General features: G+C 41.1%; 1 protein-coding gene across 2 annotated transcripts in view; it reads left to right on the top strand.

Annotated features, from left to right (window-relative positions):
- The first annotated feature begins 4,174 nt into the window (after window positions 1–4,174).
- The window catches only part of med23 (mediator complex subunit 23), a 66,596-nt gene continuing 57,363 nt past the window's right edge, over window positions 4,175–13,407 (top strand). The window contains exons 1-11 of one of the 2 annotated variants that reach the window (XM_084091603.1): window positions 4,203–4,391; window positions 4,515–4,546; window positions 4,656–4,743; window positions 5,378–5,502; window positions 6,083–6,194; window positions 6,456–6,554; window positions 6,622–6,723; window positions 7,639–7,708; window positions 7,818–7,930; window positions 9,110–9,205; window positions 9,852–9,869. In XM_084091603.1, coding sequence (XP_083947729.1) covers window positions 4,341–4,391; window positions 4,515–4,546; window positions 4,656–4,743; window positions 5,378–5,502; window positions 6,083–6,194; window positions 6,456–6,554; window positions 6,622–6,723; window positions 7,639–7,708; window positions 7,818–7,930; window positions 9,110–9,205; window positions 9,852–9,869 — 906 coding nt within the window. In that variant the 5' untranslated portion in view covers window positions 4,203–4,340. Of the gene's footprint in view, window positions 4,392–4,514; window positions 4,547–4,655; window positions 4,744–5,377; window positions 5,503–6,082; window positions 6,195–6,455; window positions 6,555–6,621; window positions 6,724–7,638; window positions 7,709–7,817; window positions 7,931–9,109; window positions 9,206–9,851; window positions 9,870–13,407 lie in introns of both variants that reach the window. The other variant, XM_084091604.1, reaches the window with a different exon arrangement.

The following is a 13,407-nucleotide window of genomic DNA, read 5'->3' on the forward strand; positions in this document are numbered from 1 at the left end:
ATGGTCTAGCAGTGGTTATCCATGTTGGTTTAGCTTCAGATCTGTTTGTTTGTTTGTATGAATGTATTCCTTCAATCTAAAATAGCAGTAATAGTAATTTGTAATATTTGTTGTTTAACAACATTACCCAAAAAATATTACAGCCTGTGCTGACCAACTGGCCCCAATCTTCATGCATATCTTCAGCAGATCACTGGAGCAGTGTGAGGTAAACACTCATTCTGGTCCCCTAGAAACCCCCGACCTCAGTGGATCAGCAACCTCGGGATCTCACATCCAGGACCCTCACCATCAGCACTGGCGCTCCTCGGGGACGTGTGCTCTCTCCACGGCTCTTCTCCCTGTACGACTGCACTGCAAAAGAGCCTTCAGTTCGCAGACGACACCACACTCATCGCCTCATGCAGGACGGGGACGAGACAGGAGGTTGAGCAGCGGGTCGTCTGGTGCAGTTACTGTATAACAACCTGGATCTGAACACGCTCAAATCAGTGGAGATGACCGTGGACTGCAGGAGAAACACCGCATTATTCCCACTCAGCCCGCATCATGAACAGTGGAGATCTGTGACAGCAGTGGAGTCACTCAGGTTCCTGCACCAACATCTCTCAGGGCCTGAAGTGGGTACGCGTACCCACCAGATTTCGTCATGAGTCATTTGCACCCACCACTTTTTTAATAATAATAATTGGACTTTGGGTTTGATTTTTTGACAATTTTCAGTGGTTATGAGGAGCAATATGAGAGAGATATTTGGGGATCACTGATCGTTGTTTAGGTACATTAAACCACGTTAAGCTTTTTCCTTAGGCTCTAATGAAGCAGAAATGCTTAATGTCAGATTACGTCCATAATAATTTGGCTTTTTATGGACAGAATTTGGTTTTCAGAATTTGGTATACAGAATTATAAGTCAGCTCCTCTAAGTATATCCACTGGTGTTCCACAAGGATCTATTCTGGGTCCTTTACTTTTCACGTTGTACATCAATGATCTTCCATCCGTCTGTCCTAACTCTAACATTCAAATGTATGCAGATGACACTGTTATTTATATACACGGAAGTAGTGTCTCACAAGCTGCAAATGAACTTACAGAATCCCTGGTTCATGTTGCAGCTTGGCTAGAACAATGCTACAGTTAAACATCTCTAAAACAGTGTGTATGTTTATCACCAAAACTAAGAAATTAAGTATAGTGCCAGATGTATTCGTATCAGGGGAAAGATTACAAGTTGTATCTGAATATAAGTATCTTGGTATTCTGATTGATTCCAAACTTTCATTTAAAGCGCAGGTTAAAAAGGTCTGTAACCGGGTCAGATTTAGTTTATCAAATTTTAGATTTATTCGTGATTATATGTCGTCTGACGCCGCTTTGATGTATATGCATTCCATGATTATTTCTCATATTACCTACTGTTTAACTACTTGGTCGCAAGCTAGTATTACTACTCTGAAACCACTAGAGTCTTTGTATAAACAATCACTAAAAACTCTTGATAAGAAATCAGTTCGGTTTCATCACTGCTCAATATTAAAAAAATACAACTTGCTAAGCTGGGATAACTTGATCAAATATGTACATATTTGTCTGCTGTTTAAGCCTGTACATAGCCTGTCTTCACCGCTAAAACAGTTTGTGAATATTAGAACAACTGCTTACCGATCTACTAGGGGTGGGGAAAGAGGGGACTGTATTATCCCTCTCAGAAGAACTTTAGCCAGTCTGTATTTTCGGTCAAAGCTGCAAGGGAATGGAACTCCGTCCCATCAACAATTAGACGATTACATGCTTTTGGCTCTTTTCAGTCTCATCTTAAAAAATGGTTACTGACAACTCAGCACTGTCAACATTAGTACTGTATTCTTGACAATAGACTTCTTTGTACTAATTGTTCTTGGCTATGTTGCTCTCTTCTGTTGTCATCTTTCTCTCTTTCCTTTCTCTCATGTTTATTTTGTTTTAGATAGTTCACGTTAATTTTGTATTGTAATAGAGATTTCTCTGGTTGTGTGATTTTTTTTTTCTGTTTTTTTTTCATATAATGTGTACTGTATATGTGTGATGCTCTGTCTCTGTTTTTAGGGTGACCTTTTAACATTCTGTCAAGGGTCTACAGATGAAAAATAGCCTTTTGGGCTAATTCTGGCACGTTTACGTTTATGTTTATTAATGTGCATTGCCCCTGTAAATAAATAAACTAAACTAAACTAAACTTTTGGTTCGATTTTTTGACCGTTTTCAGTGGTTATGAGGAGCAATATGAGAGAGAAATTTGGTAATCATTGTTTAGGTACATTAAACCACGTCATATCATATTGTCAACATGGTACTTATGAAGCAGAATAGTGGGTCATATGTCTAATGGTTTTTGAAAACTTAAGGCTTTCTTCTTCATAAAACTAATCGGACATCATCAGATTTTTGTATACATTTTTATTTATTTACATCAGTCCCCTGCAGGGGTCAGCCCTATGTTCCCACAGCCCTATGTTCCCACGGCCCTATGTCCCCACATTTCTAAGAATTTTTTTTTTTACTGAAAATTTTGAAAATTATGCCCTAAGTTCCCACAGCCCTATGTTCCCACAGTCCTATGTTCTCTCATTTAACCCCCCTGTCCCCCGAACTTAGTTAAGCAGGAAGCGCCAAGTCACCAAAAGGTTAGGGTTAGGGTAAGTGACTACCAAATTGAGAGAAATGGGGATAAAATCTGATGCAAATTGATGATAAAGGAAATGTGGGAACACAGGGCCTAATTTTGGAAAGAAAAAAAATATCCTTGGAAATGATGGAACATAGGGCTGTGGGAACATAGGGCTGTGGGAACATAGGCACGCTTCCAGCTACAGGACATCGTCTTTCAAAACATGACCTGCGCGAAAGAGAAAAATAAAATAAAATGAATGCGTCATTGAATGCGAATGCGTCTCTGTCCCCAGCACATCTCAAACCAAACTGACGCCCATGCTCACAAAGATCCACAGTGAACATAGTGTTCTTCCTTCACCGGCTGATGCTGATCCTCAGCCGTCATCGAGTCTGTGCCCAGCTCAGCTAATCAGATTCAGGAGAATACAACGGACAGTCAGGACGGCTGAAACATATCTGTATATTCATAAAACTACTATATGTAGCGCCAGACTTTATAATTGTTGTGAAATTGCTGTTTTATTTTGTGTCATTTAAATTCTGTGATTTAATTCTCATGTCAGCATCTGACAAATCTTTTTTTTATTTTTATTTTTTTATCTTAGATAATCAGGAAACTAGTGCGTATGGAGTTCTCCAGTAGCAGTATTAACATTAAGTCCCACAGATGAGAATCTTGCGCTGGCCAGTGTTACACTCACTTATACTGACACCTACTGGCGTGCGTCCGTGCAGCAACACCACAGTCTATGAGCGACACCACACACCACAGTCTATGAGCGACACCACAGTCTATGAGCGACACCACAGTCTATGAGCGACACCACAGTCTATGAGCGACACACCACAGTCTATGAGCGACACACCACAGTCTATGAGCGACACACCACAGTCTATGAGCGACACCACAGTCTATGAGCGACACACACAAGCGACGCGTGCCGCACACAAGCCCTGAAAAGTTCTTGAAGATATAATTTCTGTTTCTCCTGCAATCTCTTACTGGAATAATTTATTAAAAAATTTAAATTGGAAAAAGATTTGGTCCTTACAACACAAATATTTTCTAACTAATAAAGTAAAAGAAGCGTTCTTCAAAATAATAAATAAATTTTACCCTGTACACTTATTATAATAAGACGAGTCTATAACGAAAATAGATTTTAGCTAAAAAGGTTGAACCGTCTCTATAGCTATTAAATTAATTAATTAAACATTTCTGTTAGCCTAAACAATCTTTGGTATTTTATTCCTAAACTGTGCGTAGTTACAAATAAAAAACATTTAATTTAAAAACGAAAGTTGTACGTTTATCTCCTGGTTTGATGCAAAATCTGTACAGAGGCAATTATGCAACGAGTGTTGTACTTTTTGTAACGCCCGTGACTTTATAAACGTTTCAGTACGAATTTTTGCACTGTTTATTGACTTATCGATTTGTTTTTTTCGACCGAGAAGGCTCAACAGAACCCGACGGAACCATCGCTGTGTGATCGTGTGTTCATACCGGAATGTTTTCAGCGCACTCGAGCTTCCGGTGTTTCTGGACACTGGCGCTGGTTTTCTGTTGTTCATCAGAGCGTCAGTTCGGCGCTAATTCAATAAACACACACTCACACACAAACACACAATAACGTGGACATGTAAGTTTATGAAGCGCTGTCCTGCGACGAGCTCCTCAGATCATGGCGGTCCCGATGGAAAGTCAGCTGCAGAGTATTTTTGAGGATGTAGTGGTGGGTCATTTCATTCATTAAAAGATTGTTCCATTTTATAATGTATGAGCAGACAATTATCTTATAAGACGAATAAATAATAATAAAAAAACTTTAAACCTTCAAATGTTTTGTTTATACCAGAAAACTGAGGTGATAGAAGAGGCGTTTGCTGGGTGAGTAAATAATAAAGTCTGAAACTAGCGCTGATCTGTAGCCAGTGAAGGGATGAGAGTCAGCTGTGTGTGTGTGTGTGTGTGTGTGTGCGTGTGTGCGTGCGTGCAGCATGTTCATGGACAGTGCGGAGGATGAGAGGAACAAACTCCTGAGCTGTTTAGGAGCCTTCAGACAGTACTGGATCAGCCTGCCTCAGGTCAGCCCACACTCCTGCTCCAGCTCTGTGCTGTTAGTCCTGACCCGGGACGTTGCAGTGCTTGTTCTGAATGATTTATCTGTGCACATCTTTGTTTTAAAATCATGTTTCTCGTAATCTTGGATCAGAATAACTCTAGTTGCGCTAGTCTTTCCTCCCCTATTGTGTCGTATATATCCGAGTGAACCGCTTCAGGAACAAGAACAAATGTGGGCGGGGCTTGATTGTGTCTGTGGGGAATTGATTGGATGGTTCTGGTCTGCTATTGGTGGATCTCGTGTGATTGACAGGTTGCTCCGCCCTCGTCATCAGAGAAGAGATGCTGCAAGAGGAACTTATTCTGATTCAAGATAACGAGACGCATGAATTAAACACAATAATGATGTGCACGGATAAATCATTTAGAATAAACACGACGACAACATTCAATAAGAAAATAAGAATTTTCAATTTTGATTTCATGGTGACTTTAAACTTAGATGAACAAAGATTTACGATGTTAATAACTGTGGGAATGTGTCCATTGTATAATTTTTTCCTATAAAGTCATTTTGATGGCCAGTTAGAACAGATGCGGCAGAAAGATTGTGTTTAATGTGACGTGTGTGTGTGTGTGTGTGTGCTGTCACTGCAGGAGTCACATGATCAGTGTGTGCAGTGGATCGTCCGCTTCATTCATGGCCAGCACAGCCCCAAACGCATCGCCTTCCTCTACGACTGTCTGGCCATGGCGGTGGAGACCAGCCTCCTGCCTCCCAGGTCTCACACACACACCCACACACACACACACACACACACACACACACACACACACACACACACACACACACACACACACAGACAGACAATGTGTTGTGGTTTCCAGGAGCTCTGGTTACATGCATTGCATACATACATATATAACACAAGATAATAGTAAAGAATCAAATAGTAAGTTTAATTATTTTTTCTTAAAGTAATATACATCTAGATCGGAAGACTTTTGTACAGATGTGTACGTTATGCACTGTAACTGTATAAATGGAAATATGTATTTTCATAGTATCTATTTACTGCCTAACTCTCAGGTGGCATGAACACCATAATAATTCTGAATTATGTTTTTAAAAAAATCCACCAATTTTAGTACACATGGATGACAAGCTCTGTGTGTGTGTGTGTGTGTGTGTGTGTGTTCACACATTACACATTTGTAGTAGTAAATCCTTTTCATTACTTACAAACCAGAACTCAACCCAAAGCTGAAGTCTTAGGACAGTTTACAGTTCCCATCGGGCTTGGGTGGAGTGACAGACCTCCAGAGTTCGGGTCATGTGACTGTGTGTCGGTGTTCCCGCAGAATGGTGTGTCAGGCTCTGATCGGCTCGGACAGTCTGGAGTGGGAGAGGACTCAGCTCTGGGCTTTGACCTTCAAACTCATCCGCAAGATCATCGGAGGAGTCGACTACAAGGTGGAAGAACTGAAGATCTGCATTATTCTGCCGAAAACTGAACCCTGGGATATTTTGTGTTGCGCTACAGCAAACCTGTGTTTAAGAATCCATAGATTGACATTCAAGTCACATTTTAAGCAAATGCTTGATGTATTTTAAATCAAAAGCATGAATTCATTTTTACATAGTTTTCCTCTAAGCTTCTCCACGGGCCCCCAGCGCTCTCCCCCACCTTATAATCTCTCTGTGTGTGTGTGTGTGTGTGTGTGTGCGCTTCAGGGCGTCAGGGATCTACTGAAGGCCGTGTTGGACAAGATCCAGACCGTCCCCAGCTTCGTGAGCTCGGCTGTGGTTCAGCAGCTGCTAGCGGCTCGAGAGGTACGTGTGGATCCACCCGTCGCGATCCTCTAGTGTTTCCGGCTGTGATTAACTGTCCTGTGTGAAGGTGGTGGAGTACATCCTGGACCGCAACGCCTGTCTGCTGCCCGCGTACTTCGCTGTGACCGAGATCAGGAAGCTGTATCCAGAGGGCTTGCTCTCACACTGGGTAACACACACACACACTCTCGGGCCAGACTCACTGAGCAGGGCATACTAGCGTGACGAGAGTGGAGAGTTCACACAGGGCTCCAGTCTAACAGAGCAGTAGCACTGGGAGAACATTTATCACAGAGTTCATTTAATCATAAAAGTACTGTTGTTTTGCATTAATAAGTCCAATTAATAATCATATTACATGTTTGTTTATTGGAAATCTAACAGTGAAGAGCTAAGCTGTAGATAAAAGTAACTTTTTTAACAACAGTAATGTGCAAAAACACAATTTATATACAGAAACTTTAAGTATTCTACTCTTATGTAGCGTTCCGACCCACAGCTTCAGTGATTATAAAAGGAGCACTCTTTACTTTCTTTCTGTGTCATTCAGGCACAAGTTGAAGAAAAGTTTTTGTTTTACATGAGAATTTGTGACTTCCCACTTTTCCATATATTAGGGAGTGGAAATAAAGCGATCCCCGGCCGCCATCTTCTGCTTATAGTGCTGTTTTCTTGTTTGTTTGCCATAAAGTGTTGGTTTTCCTTCATCTTTAAAAGTTTTACATTAAAAAGAACATTTAAATTGCATAATTTAGAGCTTTAAAGTCCTTGAAAAGTGCTTGAATTTCACTCTCAAACGTTTGTACGAACCCTGAGATGAATAATGTAAAAACATTGCCACAATACCATGGTTACAGTCAAGCGTTACGACTCTAAATCCATGTTGACTGTTGCTGATTTGTGGACTGAAATAAGGTTTAGCCACAAAAATAAACTTTTATCACTAGTTTCTCACTTGCGTGTATTTAGTAAATCCTGACGGTCATTAAAGAGGGTTTGCACTGGAGCTGTTAGTGAGTCTGGCCCTGGCTGTAGAGCGGTGGCGGTGTTGACCTGTTCTCAGAGCAGTGTGTGCTTCTTCCAGCTGCTGGGAAGCCTGATCTCTGACTTCGTGGACAGTTTCAGACCGACCGCCCGCATTAACTCCATCTGTGGTAAGACGCATTCACTCGTCCTCATCTCACAGTGTCGTGTCGTTCATATCCCATAAGCCCCTGGGGCAGTCTGTCTCATGTTTAACTAGTGTGTGTGTGTGTGTTTCAGGGCGCTGCAGTCTCCTGCCGGTGGTCAATAACTCTGGGGCGATCTGTAACTCGTGGAAGCTGGACCCGAGCACTCTGCGCTTCCCCCTGAGGGGAATGCTGCCCTATGATAAGGTACTTCTGACTCACCGTATCCGTACAGTGCAGATCGCCTCAAAGCAGCGCTACAGTGATGATAGCAGAGTAATGTACAGCAGCTCTTGAAGAAACTCATTTGTCCAGTTTAAGTAAGTTCAGCACTGGTTAATGAGTAACTCACTGCATGTGTGATGACAGACCGACACACTGTGTTCATGAATCTCACGTAAGAACGGACAGTTGAATCCAAATCACAGCACAGAGATCCCGGACTGACTGTGACTGACTGATCAGTGCACATGATTACATGATTAGGGCTGCTTGGTATCAGGAAAAAAAACTGTTTTTGCGATATATATTGCAATCTGAAATAATACAAGAACTACATAACTTTTTTTATTTTTAGTGTGAACTAGAGCTGCACGATTAATTATTAGAAGATGGCGATCTCGGTTCAAACCCTCACATGATCTTATTCCTAATGACAGCGATTCGGCTCTGTGTCTATTAAAGCTTAGACGAGAACATCTGATCCAGAGAGAGCAGTCGTCATGTGTAGATATGAACAACATCACAGTCTCATTATTTCTGTCAGATTATCACAGAAGCACTGGATAAAAGTTTATAGTTCAGATATAAACACTGATGTCTACAGTAGTGATCAGATTAGAGGAAATCACCTTTAGAAAGTATCGTGACGTTTTAAATAAAGATTGTATCAGTAACGCGTATCATATTTAAAACGAATAAAAGCATAAGCATTTATAATAAATAAAAAACAGGTTTAAGCCAAAATGTGAAGTTTACCAATAATGTCATTTGTGCAGGTCTTATAAAACCTTAAAGGGTTTGTTCATCCAAAAATTAATTTTCTGTCATTAATTCCAATAATTAATTCCATAATTAAAAGCACCGGAGTCACATGGACTATTTTAAGGATGTCTTTACTACCACTAAGTTGCATTGACGTAGGATTTCATCAGAAATATCTTCATGTGTGTTCTGGAGATGAACGAAGGCTCACAGGTTTGGAACGACATGAGGGTGAGAAATTAATGACAGAAATTTCATTTTTGGGTGAACAAACCCTTTAAGGTTTTATTTTTGGATGAACTAACCCTTTAAACCTAAATTAATCCCCCTGTGGACACCCTGTATATGTGTGTGTGTGTGTGCTGTGATTGCGCTGCTTGACGTGTGTGTGTGTCTCCGCAGGACCTGTTCGAGCCGCAGACGGGTCTGCTGAGGTATGTGCTGGAGCAGCCCTACTCCAGAGACATGGTCTGCAACATGCTGGGCCTCAACAAGCAGGTGCCGCTCGCTCCCTCTCTCTCTCTCTCTCTCTCTCTCTCTCTGTCTCTCGCAGGGCTCTCTCTCCCTCCTCTGCCTCGCATGTCCATCCCCTTCTCTGTGATGAGAGGCTGACGCAGAGGCGTGGAGAGATCAGCTGCTTGTAGTTTGAGTAGTCCCACACTCCCTCTCACAGGACCTGAACGACACAATACTCCCTGCCAAACTCTCTCTCTCTCTCTCTCTCTCTCTCTCGCTCTCTCTCTCGCTCTCTCTCTCTTTCTCTCTCTCTCTCTCTCGCTCGCGCGCTCTCTGTCTCTCTCTCTCTCTCACTCTCACTCTCACTCTCACTCTCACTCTCACTCTCACTCTCACTCTCACTCTCACTCTCACTCTCACTCTCTCTCTCACTCTCACTCTCTCTCTCCTGAGGTCTGGCAGGGAGTCCCTGTCCCTCTCGTACCTGTCTCTGGGGGTGTGGTTTGGCTTGACTGACAGGGTTACTTGAAGCTGGCCTCCTAGTCACTGTATTTGTGTTTTCTTTTTTTTCTTCCTTTATTTTTGTTCTGTCCTGTCTTGCCCCGCCCATCCTCCTCCTCCTCCTCCTCCTCCTCCTCCTCCTCCTCCTCCTCCTCTTCCTCTTCCTCCTCCTCCTCCAATGCTCTAGACCTTGAACATTGCTCAGGTATGTTCACAATCTTACTGTTGTATTGTGACTAACCAGACTCTGGAAGCTTCCTCATAGCCAAACCCCAAACGAGTCCATCTAATTACGATTGAAGACGAACACCCTCCAGTGAAACGAGAGGATAAACGTAGGGCTTGAAATTACTGACTGCCACGAGCAATTATTAGAGCATTTGAAAGGCTGACCGAGAAATCCATCAGCTTTTCCACAACAGTCTTCTGCGCTTTCAGCCAAACTGCTTTCCCTCTTTCCCAAAATTGAAGCTTTTATTTAACAAACAAACAGTGATGCAACTGGATTGTTCCTTCTGACTCTTCTTTCACACTTCTTACTGTTTCAGCTTCTTGCCGATGACATTTAATATCAGAGAAAGCTTGTAAGCTGTTGTAGTACGTGGGTCATTCACAGGAAACGGCGCCATTGAAGCTCAAATATTCCAGTGTTTTTGTTATTATTATTTTAAAATGTTATTGCTGAGCTTTCTAGAAATCATATTTTCTCAGCTCAGGTGCAAACTACCAGGCTCTCCTCCTAATATTCAGACTATTTGTTAATAAGTACAGTACTGCATGTTGTTTTTTTCAGTGGTTGATGTAACGGTACACATGTTTGTACTGAAAATGATTGGTACAGTGTTGTTTTAACCCCCTATGATGGGACAGTATCCTCTATATCCATATACTTTGATTTACTCATGTACAGCGGGGGAAATAAGTATTGAACACGTCATCATTTTTCTCAGTAAATATATTTCCAAAGGTGCTATTGACATGAAATTTTCACCAGATGTTGGTAACAACCCAAGTAAGCCATACATACAAAGAAACAAACAAAAATAAGTTCAGAAATTAAGTTATGTGTAATAATGTGAAATGACACAGGGAAAAAGTATTGAACACATGAAGAAAGGGAGGCGCAAAAAGGCATGGAAAGCCAAGACAACTGCTGAAAACTTACAGTAATTAAAAAGCAATCCAGCCCCTGTCAGTGGAAATTAATAACAGCTGGTTCAGTCCCAAATGATGGCCTACAAAAAGGTCTCATTGCCAAGGTGTCACACAAGACACATCTCATGATGGGTAAAAGCGAAGAGCTGTCTCAAGACCTTCGCAACCTAATTGTTGCAACACATAATGATGGCATTGGTTATAGGCGCCATTCTAAGCTTCTGAATGGTCCAGTGAGCACTGTTGGGGCCATAATACGGAAGTGGAAAGACAATAATTTCACCATAAATTTGCCTCGACCAGTGCTCCTCGCAAGATTTCTGACAGAGGAGTGAAAAGAATAATCAGAAGAGTTGTCCAAGAGCCAACACCAAGTTGTATGGTGTTTTTAGGGTAATGTGCACTGCCATTTCTCCTCCAAACATGGTGTGTATTATGGCATCCAAACAGTTCAATTTTGCTCTCATGTGACCACACTAAATTCTCCCAGTATTTCACTGGCATTTCCAAATGTTGTGCAGCAAACTTTAAATGAGCTTCAACATGCTTTTTCTTCAGTAATGGAGTCTTGCGTGGTGAGCGTGCATACAGGCCATGGCGGTGGAGTGCATTACTTACTGTTTTCTTTGAGACAACAGTACCTGCTATCTGCAGGTCTTTTTGAAGCTCTCCACAAGTGATCCTTGGCTCTTGGACAACTCTTCTGATTATTCTTTTCACTCCTCTGTCAGAAATCTTGCGAGGAGCACTGGTCGAGGCAAATTTATGGTGAAATTATTGTCTTTCCACTTCCGTATTATGGCCCCAAAAGTGCTCACTGGACCATTCAGAAGCTTAGAATGGCGCCTATAACCAATGCCATCATTATGTGTTGCAACAATTAGGTTGCGAAGGTCTTGAGACAGCTCTTCGCTTTTACCCATCATGAGATGTGTCTTGTGTGACACCTTGGCAATGAGACCTTTTTGTAGGCCATCATTTGGGACTGAACCAGCTGTTATTAATTTCCACTGACAGGGGCTGGATTGCTTTTTAATTACTGTAAGTTTTCAGCAGTTGTCTTGGCTTTCCATGCCTTTTTGCGCCTCCCTTTCTTCATGTGTTCAATACTTTTTCCCTGTGTCATTTCACATTATTACACATAACTTCATTTCTGAACTTATTTTTGTTTGTTTCTTTGTATGTATGGCTTACTTGGGTTGTTACCAACATCTGGTGAAAATGTCATGTCAATAGCACCTTTGGAAATATATTTACTGAGAAAAATGATGACGTGTTCAATACTTATTTCCCCCGCTGTATACAGTATATACTTTGATTTAGTTACAAATTCACACACACATTTCCATTTGGCATAAAGTATTATCCTGACAGCAATTGAGTCTAAGTTTAACTTCACAGACTTCAATGAATAATAAATAAAAAGTGGATTGGAATGAGAGCCAAATGTTTCTAACCTTATTCTAAAATACATATTTTGCAGTGCGAGTCCTTCAAATCTCTTCCCTAATTACAGCAGTAGCAGAATCTGCAGTGTGTGTTGACACTTCTGTATTTAAAGGCAGACTTAGTTTGTTCAGTGAACCACTGTTTAATAAATAAAAAAGGCATGGTTTGGGTAGTTTCCCCTGCTGTACTGAAGACACGTTGAACTGTGAGTTCAGAATCGAGGTACGTACCGAACCGCCACGTTACACCCATGCCCTAAACCACTACATGTGGGAAGAGCGCTGCTATCACCGCTAACACATGCCCATTAGAGTAGCATTCATTATTTATGAGTTATGGGAGTTTCTGAAAGTGCCTTGTTATAAATCTCACATTGTAATTAACAAATAGTTAACTAGCTCATGCATAATTAATAACCCATTCAAAATGTCTTGGGGTTGAAGATCGGTGTAAACATTTCTAATAACAGTTTAACTAGTAAACGGCACATTTATTTTAAACCCTTGAGCCTGTAGAGAGAAAGAGTGTATTTAATTAAAAACTGATGAAAACAGAGATGAATCATTTTATGATGTTTCCACCTTAAATATAATGTCAGAAAGATAAAATCTTCTTTTGAAGAGAAAAATACACTATAATCTCCCACAGGAAAATAATATCTTAATTTTTCAAAAGAAGATATTCGGTTTAAAAGCCTTTCAGTTTCCACTCTTCTCTGTGTGTATGGCCTCTTGTAATGACTCCTATTCAGATTTAAAAACAAAAATGTACATTCCACACTTAACAAGATTTGCGTCTGTTAATAATAGTGTGATGATGATGTTAATACATCAGTAGGAAGTCACGGTGCCTTTTCCTGAGACTGACCCTTAATCTCCCATCATTACATAAGAAATGACAAAACCAATTGATTAATTTATAAACGTTAAAGGGATCGTTCACCCAAAAATGGTCATTCTGTCATCATTTACTCGCCCTCATGCCATTCAGACCTCTATGACTGTCTTCTGTGGAGCATAAAAGAAGAACTTTGGGAACCGAACAGATCTGGTGACCCTTGACTTCCTCTTGTTTGGAGATGAAGCATTAGGCTAAATGTAGCCCGGCTCCGCCCTCCGGCGTACTTCCGCTCGATTTTT

The sequence above is a fragment of the Abramis brama genome (genome assembly GCF_963993115.1).
Source record: "Abramis brama genome assembly, chromosome: 18".
Taxonomy (NCBI): Eukaryota; Metazoa; Chordata; class Actinopteri; order Cypriniformes; family Leuciscidae; genus Abramis; species Abramis brama.